The following is a 12,346-nucleotide window of genomic DNA, read 5'->3' as shown; positions in this document are numbered from 1 at the left end:
AAGTGAACTAAAAATTTTTAAAATACTTTTCTTTTTTTTGTCAAATAAACATCATTACGGAAAAATCATTTCAATTAGAAGGAGCATCTTTTACCAGAGAAACACTTATTTTTGTGCTAAGATTTACGTATAATATACAAATGAGCAGGCATAAATTTTTTCTTGTCTGGAATATAATAGCTCTGCAATCAATGGTTTTTAATGTGTACCCTACATCTGTATACCATTCTTAATATTATTACATGCTATTTAGTTTTACATAACTCTAATTAATATTATGTAAATATAATTACGTTATAAGTACTTTTCACATAGCTGTACACATTCACATTTGGAATATTGGCGCTCTTTGTGGAGCACAAGTCGTTTGAGTGGCAGTGAACTTATTTTACAAATCGTTATTGTGATCACTTTGCTGGACTGTTCCAATTTCTTTTTTCTTTCTTTTAAGGCTCTATAAACGTTGCAATACTCAGTGAATTTAATATCATATCATTGACTCGAAACTATATATGCAATCATTGCTGATTTTTGTTATCAAAGTCGTGGTGAGTGCGGAATAGGTCCTCGCATAAAGGTTACCGTTCGTATATAATATGTATATGTATATATGCATAATATTACAGTTTTAGAAACGAGTTACTTATTATATCGTTATGTGTGAATGAATTATAGTGAAATTAATTTTTCTGGTACGAGGAAGTGTTTTTCTTCATTTTTGAAAGCACTTTGAACACCTACACATTACTTTTAGACCGAAAACAAGAGAAACGTCTCGTATTTTGCGTACGTGCATTTTCGTGTCGTGTGTACGTGGCATAACTGCATTTCATCGTAATATTTATCTAACGACACTAATTATAACTTCATCAATCGTGACGAAAGTAGAAAAATCTTCCATAGATTATCGTTTTTTTTTTTTTTGCTTTTTTCGTCTTTTTAGATGTATGCTGATAATTTCGTGTTTGCTTCGAGATGTTCAATGAATGTATATATATATCACAGCATGCCTTTTCTCAACAAGGACAACAACAACAAAATCATAAAAAGTTCGAATTTTTGCAACGCAGTTAAATTTGAATTCACGTCTAGTAATTTCTGAATAGTTTCTATCGCTAATTACATTTAGCTTAAAAAATGTCAAGACGTGTGAAAAGTAAAACCTTCCATATGGCTTAAAATACCTTTTCTAACGCGATACAGTTGTGTGTGTGTGTTTTTTTTTTCTTTTCTTCGAATTCGACTCGTCGACCTCACCGATCTGACGCATAGTTAGTTTGAGTCGGAGTAATTGCAACTACGGTTATTTAAGTATAAGTATCGTGTTTTAAGCTTTTAATGATTTTAAAAAATGGATATGCTACCAGCACTCGGTCCGCGATTATTGTACAGCCATAACACGAGTGGGAAAACGTACAGTTAATTCTCTGTTCGACATACGTGTATGATATTAACGAAGTTTTGCGATCGTTATCATTAGCCTGTTACACATCGTGCTACTATAAACTAGTAGCTATGTACGTATGTTATATTCCTAGCCTAAGTATCCATAATCAATAGTTGGAATTCTGATAATACTATAATGCAAGGAAATCTACTTTAGCATATTCTTCTTCAGTTCAGTAGCTTTTATTGCCTTTCTCACTGATTCTGTATGATTTGGACAGCTTACAATTAAAAGTTTTTCCTTTATCTTGCTTCTTCTTTTTTTTTTTGCTCGTTAAATTATAACATGTACGATTCACTGCACACGATGTTATTTTATTTTAATTTCTTTTCATTCTATTCTACATATCATGTCGCGATTATACCGCAATATTTAATCAGCAAACCGATTTCGAGCTTATTTCATTTATTCAATAGAAGCTAACGCGGAAGAGAGTTTACCGACCGAGTCAGTGGATTCTTTAGTGCTTATTAGTTCACTTCTGAAGGTAACTCGGGAACAAAAAATAGTCTAAACCGTGTATATAGTCCAATTAGATATTGTGTGACATTACATACAAGCAACAAACTAACCAAACAATCTAAAATAGTTTAAATAACCTTCTAAATATTTCTCTAACTAAAACTCGAATCGTTTTCGTGGCATTGTATAAGGTCTATTTTATAAATTGTTCAATCTAATCTTTGACATAAACGTAATTTCAAATGTTGTTCATTAGCCAACAGAAAGGGGGCGCTTGAAACAGTGTACAGTGCTTCCGGTCAATGTCCGCCTTAGTTCGATTAAAGCGATCGGTTGAAACGGTTTTGTGTCAGCATCGAGTAGGTATATCGCTCGAACGACATACTTAATTTTCATGTAACGCTCTCGTTAATAGAGGATTGAATGTACTATATCGAATAGTATAGGATTATCATACAACTCCTTATGCAACGATGTGGTAAGTACGATAGAAGTATACAGTATATACACTTATATACATATAAGGGAAGTATTTCCCGAAGAGTTTGCGTAACATCAAATGACGTGCATTTTGGTGTAAAACGTTAACGATAAAAGGTAGTAAGAAAAGGCATGCCTCTGAACGTACGAGGTATCGTAGAATTATCTGGTTCAAACGAAGGGGTCTGATTTATTTACTGTGTAGACGTCTTATATATATATGTATATACTTGTTATTAAAACTGTTATTTAAAATTTCTAAACTAAAATTTAATCCAAGTTGCATGTTTCATTCGATATCTCAGTAGTGATCAGTTAGCTTGTCGAATATCTGTATAAAGTTTGAGGAAAATGAAATCTGTTTAGACTTTCAAAGCAATTATCCATTGGAATAAATGTGCGCATGCGCACAATTCGAAGCTCACTATCGTATCAGCTGACACCCGTTCGTTTGTATCGTCAAGTCCTCGTACTTTTTATAAGATAAAATGATTTATCGATTTGTAAATGTGGTTTTTTATGAGGCACCGTATAAGAAGGACGTTATTGTAGTTAACGTCTTTAACACTGCGATTATTAAAGTGACAAGACCGAGTGTTCGTATTTCAGTTGAGTGTCTCGAGTGAAGGATGTTGGTCGATACCAGATCCGATAATTTTTCTCTTAACGTCAGCCGTAAAATTCACCGAATTCAATTTTATATCAATAAACACATAACGTATAATCATAGTACAGTGCAACGAGTTATAAAGACGACAGTGATACAAAATGACATGTAATTCCAATAAATCCTATGAAATTAATGATATAATTAGTGAAGTTTATAGATATACACCGTGTTTTTTATCTTTTTTCTTCTTCTTTATTTCTCTGGGGTTTCGTTTTAAACGATTCGTCGCGTCTAGCAGTTATACGTTCTATATTCTTCGATGTCGCACGAAGTTCAAATTCATTTATTACGTAATCACGGTCCAACATTTTTTTACGCGCTTTTTCGTTACCTTTTATTTTTATTTCTTTTTTTCTCTTTTTTGCTTCTTTCAAACGTACGTCTAGGCACAATCACTTTCGCAACATTTCGTTAGATACTTTTTTTTTTACTTTTTCTCTCTCTCGAGGCTCTTTTCGATCACTAATCTCTATACTAATATCTTTCTCTCGTTCGAACGTGGTAAAAGATTCGCGTGCGTTTGCATCGCCCTACAAAAACATCCCGAAACAACCCATCGAAACGTGTCTTTTCACGTGTATTCGATCTCCCCGTTCCTCTCTCACTTTTTACTGTCACTCTAAACTCCGTTTTTTGTGTGCTTTTTTTCCTCTTTTACGTAATCGTTTCTTCCAACAAATTCGCGGAAACCAAGAACGTTTTTTACTTTTTCTCTTCAGATCAGGCGTGCTAGAGAAATATATATATTCGTAGCTGAGAAAATAACCCCGCGTTTTCTACGCGAGGTATACAAAGCCATATACTCGATACACGGCGCGCGTGGAAGGTGTAGAACCGGGTCGCGTTTAAACGAACGGTTTTCACGATCGACTCTCCATTGTTGTATCCACGGTATTCATATTCCGGCAACAATGAACAGGTGTGATCTTCGTTGAGGTTGTGTGAATCAGGCATGATTGCACGATACGTTACTCTCGAAATTCTCCGTGACACTCCAGGCGATTGTTGTCGCGTTCACTGCACGACGTAGGCTGTTCCGCAAGAAAGCCGCGCAGGCCTTGCTCCTCTCCGTGATGATCTCGTACAGTTGATTCTCCAATGTTAGGCTGTTGGTGGTGGTGGTGAGCAGTAGCGGCAGTGGGATCGACGCGTTCATGATCACTAGATTACCGATATTAAGAGGAGCTGTTTCCCATTGTCAGACACCGCTGCTCGGAAAGCGTGGCGGGGGAAGCGGGGGCGGTGGTCTCGCCGGTTGAGCGGGTGCGCCGGAAGATCGCTCTGATCCAGCTGCAAACACAACTGTTCACCAACATTAATCAGATGAACATATCTTTTTCTCTCATTTTCGAGTTCACATAACATTGTTACACTACTTGATTCGCATTCAATCTACCAAACCGTTTCAATTTAGAAGACGACAAATAGCAAGCCTCTACGATTCTTGTAGAAAGAAATTTCTTTGTTTTTTTTTTTTCAGTTTTTTTCTTTTTGCTCTCTAAGGGAAATTCATATTTTGGTTAGATCGGCTAAAGAATTGTTCCATCGAGAGTCGTTCGTATATATTTTGTTGGATGATATCGATCTATATGTCGAGATCAGGGTGAAATGATTCGTATTACTGAAATCAAAACATTGTTATTGTAGCTTGTGGTATATAATCGTGAATGGGAGTAATTTTCCTTCTTTTTTTTTTTTCAGTTGGCTGTTTTATATTAGACGATTGTGGTTAGTCGATTAGGGTAGATAAGGGAGTGTTGGTGTGTTTATGGTAAGTGTGTAACTTCCGTGATAAATTGCCAGTGATTAAAAAATTGTTGTGCTTGTGAAAAACCGAGGGTTTGCATATATTAAGAAATATGGTAAATACATGTATATATGTACCTGTGTGTTAGTTTAATATTATCGATAGTTTTTTGTTTGCAAAAATGAAAATATGCAATTTCCTCCATTTGAATACCTAGCATTTGTATTCGAAATGAAATATTATTGTTTCGGTGCGTCTAAATACGAAAGAGTTTAGTTAGTCTGTAGTCTGCATCCTGAAAATATCACACAAGGATCATTGGTTATTGTAAAATTATTAAAAAATAATAGCATTCTTCACGATGAATGTTTTCCACTCGATTATTTTCGAAATACTGTGATGTATGTCAAAAAATACCTGGAAAACACAATGTACAAAAATTCTTAACATTACGATTACAAGCATTTGTGTGATGTGCTCTTATGAACAGTAATTGGTGTAGGTAATTAGATACATATAATGTTTGGTTTCGAACATTATTTGCATTCACCGGAAATATGGTGAATCGTGTGTCTGAAAGGCTTAATTATCTTTAGCATGAGTTAGGTACATTACTTGTTTCAATTATACTGATGCCTGTATGATCAACGGGAAAACTGTGCCTCTCTATTTTCGATCATTATAGCATTTGAATCACATGAAATAACAAGCCGAAGGAGATACGAGAGTTTCGAAAGAAAGAAATGCGCAAGGTTAACATTATACTATTTCAGAAATCCTTCTTTCTTTCAGTTTTTTTTTCTTTTTTTGTTTTTCTCTTCTTCTTTTTAATCTAAATAAAAGTAAATTACATTCATGCGGACATGCCCATTACACCATTCATGCTCCAACTGCGGTAGTATTGAAGTCGGTTTTACAGTTTCATATAAAAAAATAATGATAATGTGATATAATTTGTTTCTTTTCTTTTCTTTTTCAAATCTTTAACATTCTCATATGACTCCTCGTTCATGTATGCCTTTTTACATTTACAAATTGATGTTGCGGAGACCATACATTGTGTTAACGAGAGATCCTTAATGGCCTACCTCCATTTAAACTACTACAAAGGCCAGTGTTAAAATAGCGCATACATATTTTATATGTATACTCTTAGAATGAAAATGAAGCCAATATATCTAGGAATTTTATTTATAAGAATCATAGGAATACTTAGAATTGACTAGAATCAGGTATATGTATATGTATAACAGGGCAACAGATTATCATACTGCACACAGATGACAGAAGGGAGACATATATTTATATATAATATGTATATATAAATGATAGAGCTTATAATGCTGAGAGTTTGTTCAACTATGATATACATATATAAAAAACGGAAAGAAAAAATGGTATTGCAATAAAATTGTTGCACATCTACTATCTATTCACAATGCACTGTTAATATTTACAATATCTATGATTTGTATTCACATATATGTTATAATGTCAGAAATATAAGCTCTATGTTGCAAATGAAAGTACAGTTCAACTATATTCAACTTTTAATTGAGTGTACGGTGTGTGAGTGTTTGGCTGAAGCGGTGCGAGTCAATGAAAAGCCAAAATAGAACTATGACCGATGGAATGCAAATATAGTTACAATAAATGTGAACGTGAATTTGAGACAATTAAAAGTATCTCGATAATTGATTAACTGATTAATTTCTGTTCCAACTGTTTCTTTCTTTTTTTTTTTTTTTTTTTTTCTCCTGGAAAAAGAATGTTACACAATGAATGATATATATGTATATTTCATTAGGAAAAATTGATCGAAGATTTCGATCACACTGATTTTTATCAGATCGTTAAAATTTTCTACAGGTGTGAGTTTCTTACCATAAAAGACGATTAATTGGAAAGAAAGATTTTTGGAGAATGGAGATTTTACAAGAGTTGCCGATGTTAATTTGAATTTGAAACTTGTAAACGTCTTATATATATGTATATATGTGTGTGTGTGTATAGTACATCTGTAATCAGTGGTATACGGTTTTAAAGTGGCTTCCTGTTCATTTACAATAGAATAATGTTCGATTGCACTCCTCTAATTTGCTATTGTCAACACGAAAATATATAGGTAGTGTGATATTGTTCTCTGCTAGGACCACTCGTATGTCTTGTAGTAGCGAAGCAGCAATTGTAATTTTTGATTTCATATAATCAGCACTTTGATTCCTCTGCTCTTTTCAATCATACTGAAAGCAGAAAAATAATAGTCGCAAATAAATTAGAAACGTATGTATTCACAATGAAACTACAAATAAACAAAATTTTACAAACATACATAGATGGGCATTATGACATGCACAATGAGAGGTAGATGGAATAAGCGATAGGTGGCAAACGATTCTTTTCAAATTTGCTAAACATATGGTATACGACACATGAATACATACCACGAATTGACGAATATATGTATATTTTTCTAGAATTTTATAAAACATAAAATATTAGAATATCAAATGTTTTAGAGAATATGAAATATTTTAGAGAATATAGAATATTAGAGTATTTTTATTTTAACTAAAAATACGACACGCGTCGGTGGTTAAAACGAGGAGAAAATGTTTTTAAAGGAGAGAAAAAGAATGTAAAGAATTGTTTGCCGTATAAAGACGGAAGTGGCTATGGTGACAGATGATTGTGGGCGATCTTGGTCACGTTTTTAAGCCTTACATGAATCAGGATGTGGCTTCTCCTCGGCCACCATCAGGGCTGCACTCTCTGCTGGCGGTATGTGTCCCTCTAATGCATTCACACAGTTTAGCATGCTCCTGCAAAACATCACGCGACTTGTCCAAGTTTCCGCTTCTTCATACATGTCTAGTGAATCTTTCCTTCTCTTATTACATTCCAGATGTTCGTCGAGGGCATCGATTCAACATGCACCGACGTTGTAGGACCATGAGAAAATAGTACCGCGGCTTTTATCAACAACTCGTCAACAGTAAGTTACATATCCGGTTTCTTTTTTTTTTTTTTCCTTTTCTTACTTTGTCCTAATTGACTTGGATTTGAATTTGAAAATTTTCAAAGGTTTGTGATGTAGCAGACCGTTCTTCTTTTCTTTTACTTTAATTTAACGATTACGAATAGATTTGTATCTTTTTGTATTTTTGTTCTGTGGCACATTGTAACAGCACCCCTTTTGCACAAAGCTACCATTAGTCGAACTTTAATTTTGCCTATTTTTCGTTCATTTTCTACCTCGTGAAAGAGAGAGAGAGAGAGAGAGAGAGAGAGTGATAGGGGGAGAGAGAGAGAGAGAGAGAGTGAGAGAGTACGTTTCTTCAAAGGAAAGTTCACTCGATCTGCGCGTAGATCCTTCTTTTCTCTTTTTCAATTACTTTTCTCAAGAAATGATAAATTCATTTCACAGTTTCTAGCCTTGTAGGATTACAGTGGTTCACTGGCCTGTGTAGTAGACTTCAAACATGTACTTGAAAAATATCGCCAACACAACTTACTCTTTTCTTTTCTTTTTGTTACTTTGGAATCGTCCGCCGCGGACTACTCGTTAGGTATTGAGATAATAGACAGACGTTGCTCGTCGGGGGAAACGAAAGAGAGAGAAAAATGGAGAGAAAAAAAAATAAATAAAGACACACACACAGAGAAAGATAAGAAAGTAAAGCACCGCCGCCCGCACCAGGACATTTCGATCTCTCCACGGCGTGACGAATAAAACTCTTAATTGACTTTTCCTGCAAGGTAAACGGAAATTAGGTCAAAAAGCTTGACCAATGATAAAAAAGAAACTCCACGTCGAGGTCGCATGTACGAGTGGAAGAGAACTGAAACCGGTAATTAAATAAACAAACAGATTTATTTTACAACATAGAATATATGTATATTATGTATACGATCTTTTATCGGTGATGCCGAAATATTCGTTCATTTAATAATAATATGTATATTATGTATATATTGGTAACGAGTGTTTCAAAAAAGTTGATTTTTTTTTCTTTCTTCAGTATTTAAACGTGTACACGTTAATGTATCTGCGTGTGTGTGTGTGTGTGTGTGTGTGTAGTCAGTGATACAATGATATTTCATATCAGTTTCTTGTGTGCTACGAATATGCTAAATCGTTGCCGATAACAATTATTCCATTAGATTGACTGGATACGAGAATCTAGTAGTATAGTATCTTATTCTTTTATGTGTTTTTGTTTATTATTGTTTTTTGCAGTGAATGGCCTTCGATTAGAATCGTTCTCGATTATTATTAGGTTTCTTTTCTTTTTTTTTTTTTTATTATTATTTATGGTTTGTCAGTAGCGTGGGTATGGTTGGCAGTGGTGGCGTCAGATAGGACGGTCTCCTTGCTAGAGTTAGTGGCGAGCTCCTCTTCCCTGCAATATAATAATGTTACATGGCCATCGAGCCTCGAATCGGTTTGTTTTGTTTTGTGTTCGATTTTCAGAGAGAGAGAGAGAGAGATAGATAGATAGATAGATAGATAGAGAGACAGAAAGAGAGACAGAGAAATCCTAGTTCGTACGACACGCGTACGTTAAAAAGTATGCTTTCTTTTTTTCTTTTCTTTTTTCACTCTGTAACAACGACGGACACACGCGTTTTATGCATCCTGCGTAGAGAGATTAGATTGCACCGCCGTCTATTAGTCATGGGACACCTACTAATTTACTAATTTAAATTGACGCTTGTTAAATGAAACGATTATCTGTAGATTATTTGCAGAGAATATTAGTTTTTTAACGTTGAAATATATGGAAAATTGTATTGAAGGATTGCAAAGGTTCGTGCCCGATTTTCAGAGGTGGCGCGAAACTTATCGACTTCGGTACAGATGTTTGTTCTAACGTCGTTACATTCCTATCGAAAGATTTAGTTTCAAATGAAATGTGCTTTTGCAGACACCGCTTGTGTTTTATTTTTCAAATCGGGCGCGAACTTTTGCAATCGTACAATACATACAAAGTTTTGAATTTTCTCGTCAATGTACGCCATTCGTTTCGCGATGCCAGCTCTCCAGGATCGCTCCAAATGTGTCTTTTTAATAATTTCTGGTGTTGAACCTCGTTGTAAATATTTCAGTTTTTTTTTTTTTAATTATAACAAAATACCAGCCATATCGATAGAAATATAGTTGTTATCAGTAGACCAGCTCGTATCGAGATGAGTAACTAAATCTTTCATCTAAGCTTGATTTATCGTGAAACGGTCAGATGGTGTCTCATGATTCACGGACGGAAGTGTACATTTTGGCGAGGAAAAAAACGGATCGTCGTAGATTCCCCATGAAAAAAATCGTAATCCTCTCGCGAAATTCGGAAGAACGCTCGTTTTATCAAGCTGCCGTGTCGAGAGCTTGACAATCGGTCGTCGTCTGACGATAAAAATTCGATGCGCGGTGTATTAGCCCGTTGCACACCGTTGTAAACAAAGCGGACTGTATCCGTCGTGCGAATGATTAATCAAATTTTCCGGCAGAGATGCCTCGAAGAAGCGAGAATAAAAAAAGAGTGTCGATATTGCGTCGAGGAATGGATATTTCGAGAACAAGTGATTGTTAGCGTCGTGAAAACCGGTCTCTTCTCTTTAGTGTTTCTTTTCTTTTTCAACCTAACGACAGAGACTGATTTTTCCTCGGATTTTTTGTAATCGTCGAATAACTGATTCGAGGTGAATCGTCGAACTAATTGTTCGAGAATCTTAACATTAATCTGAACGGTGTGTAGAATTGAAGCAAGCTGTATTATAAATTGTTAATTTAGTGAAATTTGTTAATATACAACAGCCGTGTTTTCACCCATCTACCAGAACTTTTGCCTAAGCGATTCGAGAGATACAAAACAGGTGGTACATATGTAATATATAATATCGATGATCACATAGAAATGCTTTTACTGACACGTAAAAAATTGAAACATACACAATCAGAAAATGATTATAAACAGCGGTCATTCGTTCATAAAAGACAAGGAGATAAGATTGGCTTGTTAAGACTAATTCTATGTCGTTTATCAAACTAGCGGTGTGTACGGTCAAATTGAATAAAAAAGAAAAAACTTGACTAAACCATAAGCAACGAATATATAGACCGACTATCGGTTCTGGAATTCATTCATATATAATGTAGAATGTACATGTATATAGAAGCTTGTGAACAAATTCATCGAATGTTTCGGCAAAACCTTCGTTTCAGCGTAAATTCAACGATAAAGAAACAAAGGGGAGAAAACTAAGTAAACGAAAGAAGAGATAAAGATAAAGAGAGAAAAATAATTGCGTAGCTTGCGAGTTTATCAAGAGCTGCACTGATCAAACAAGGGAACGTGAACGGAAAAGTTGCTTTCCACGCTTCACGTTAACATTATTTTTTTTTTTTTTTTTTTTGCTTTTATCTTGCGCGAACGATGATGGGAGATTATGCAAAGCGGCTCTTGCTGCATTTGCCTATCGAGATAAAATATATATCTATGTATATATATATATATCGCTTTGTATAGAACTCAGAAAATGATTTGTACGCCAAACAGTAAATGTAAGCACTAAACACATGCAGTCGCACAGTACAGCGCCATAAACTCGTGCCAACTATCGACATGAAAATTATTCCAAGACTTATCTGTTCGTCGAACATTTATCGGGTATTGGTAGACTAAAAAGGAGCATGCTGTAAAATACAAGGCTCCAGGAGGGATTCAAGTAGTCGGGGCTGTTATGTATAAGCTGAACCTTACCAACAGGTCATTCTTTTTTTTTTTTTTAGGTTTATTGCACTTTTTTCTTTTTTGGTCGTTTCTTTTTGTTTTTTTTTTTGTCTCGTATTTTTCTCTTTTCTACCGTCGCGAGATGACGCGATACGAAAGTATATATATTTTTTCTCTTTTTTGTTTTTTTTTGGTACGAATCTCACATAATAGCCCTGAAGAACTATTTAGAAACTGTGAAATGTATCTTCGCAAAAGAAAAACGAAAAAATTACAATTTGTCGTAAACGAGATTAATTCATGCAATCTATGTATAAATAAGTCTTCTCGTTTATTACGATTAGTTTAGCCTGACTTGTAGCGCATGAGATGGAGACTCACATGAGCTGATAGTAAGTAAAGATGTTTCAACATGCCAGGCTGTTAGACCGAAGTTTAATGGTAGTCACTTATAATAGGCAGGGACAGGATTATTTTTCGCTTGCAGAAGCAATGATCGAGGAGACAAAACCGAGCTCGATATCGATGCACACTTAATAGTCTCTCACCTTCGTTGGAAATGAAAAGTCGTAAAGAAATTGTGATAAGAATAATAAATAGTCTAGGCGGCTAGATTTCTTTTCTTTCTTTTTTTCTTTTTTTGGTAAAATGGCTTGGAGCAGAGAAAAATGAAACGATGAAGGAATGATATATATATATAGATACGTATGTAATATTGCTAAAAAATAATCCTTTCGTTTAAAGACGACTAGTGGTGTCTTTGGTAATAATCGATCGTCATGCAAGTCAAATAATCTCGTAGAAATTCGTAT

At 34.8% G+C, this 12,346-nt stretch overlaps 1 protein-coding gene and 1 long non-coding RNA gene across 2 annotated transcripts in view; one reads left to right on the top strand and one right to left on the bottom strand.

Moving 5' to 3' along the window:
* Positions 1–2,183: 2,183 nt before the first annotated feature.
* Positions 2,184–8,500, top strand: LOC108570490. Its single transcript, XR_001891363.1, has 3 exons — positions 2,184–2,387; positions 7,712–7,801; positions 8,376–8,500. It is a non-coding gene; the product is annotated as an uncharacterized LOC108570490 (long non-coding RNA).
* The window catches only part of LOC108570488 (glucose transporter type 1), an 18,793-nt gene continuing 10,616 nt past the window's right edge, over positions 4,170–12,346 (bottom strand). The window contains exons 11-12 of the mRNA XM_017932354.1: positions 7,531–7,628; positions 4,170–4,361 (exon numbers count right to left, since the gene is read on the bottom strand). Of these exons, the coding sequence (XP_017787843.1) occupies positions 4,258–4,361; positions 7,531–7,628 (202 nt within the window). The 3' untranslated portion in view covers positions 4,170–4,257. The remainder of the gene's footprint in view (positions 4,362–7,530; positions 7,629–12,346) is intronic.

The sequence above is a fragment of the Habropoda laboriosa genome, unplaced genomic scaffold (genome assembly GCF_001263275.1).
Source record: "Habropoda laboriosa isolate 0110345459 unplaced genomic scaffold, ASM126327v1 scaffold84, whole genome shotgun sequence".
NCBI lineage: Eukaryota > Metazoa > Arthropoda > Insecta > Hymenoptera > Apidae > Habropoda > Habropoda laboriosa.
This window is presented reverse-complemented; position numbering and strand designations above follow the sequence as displayed.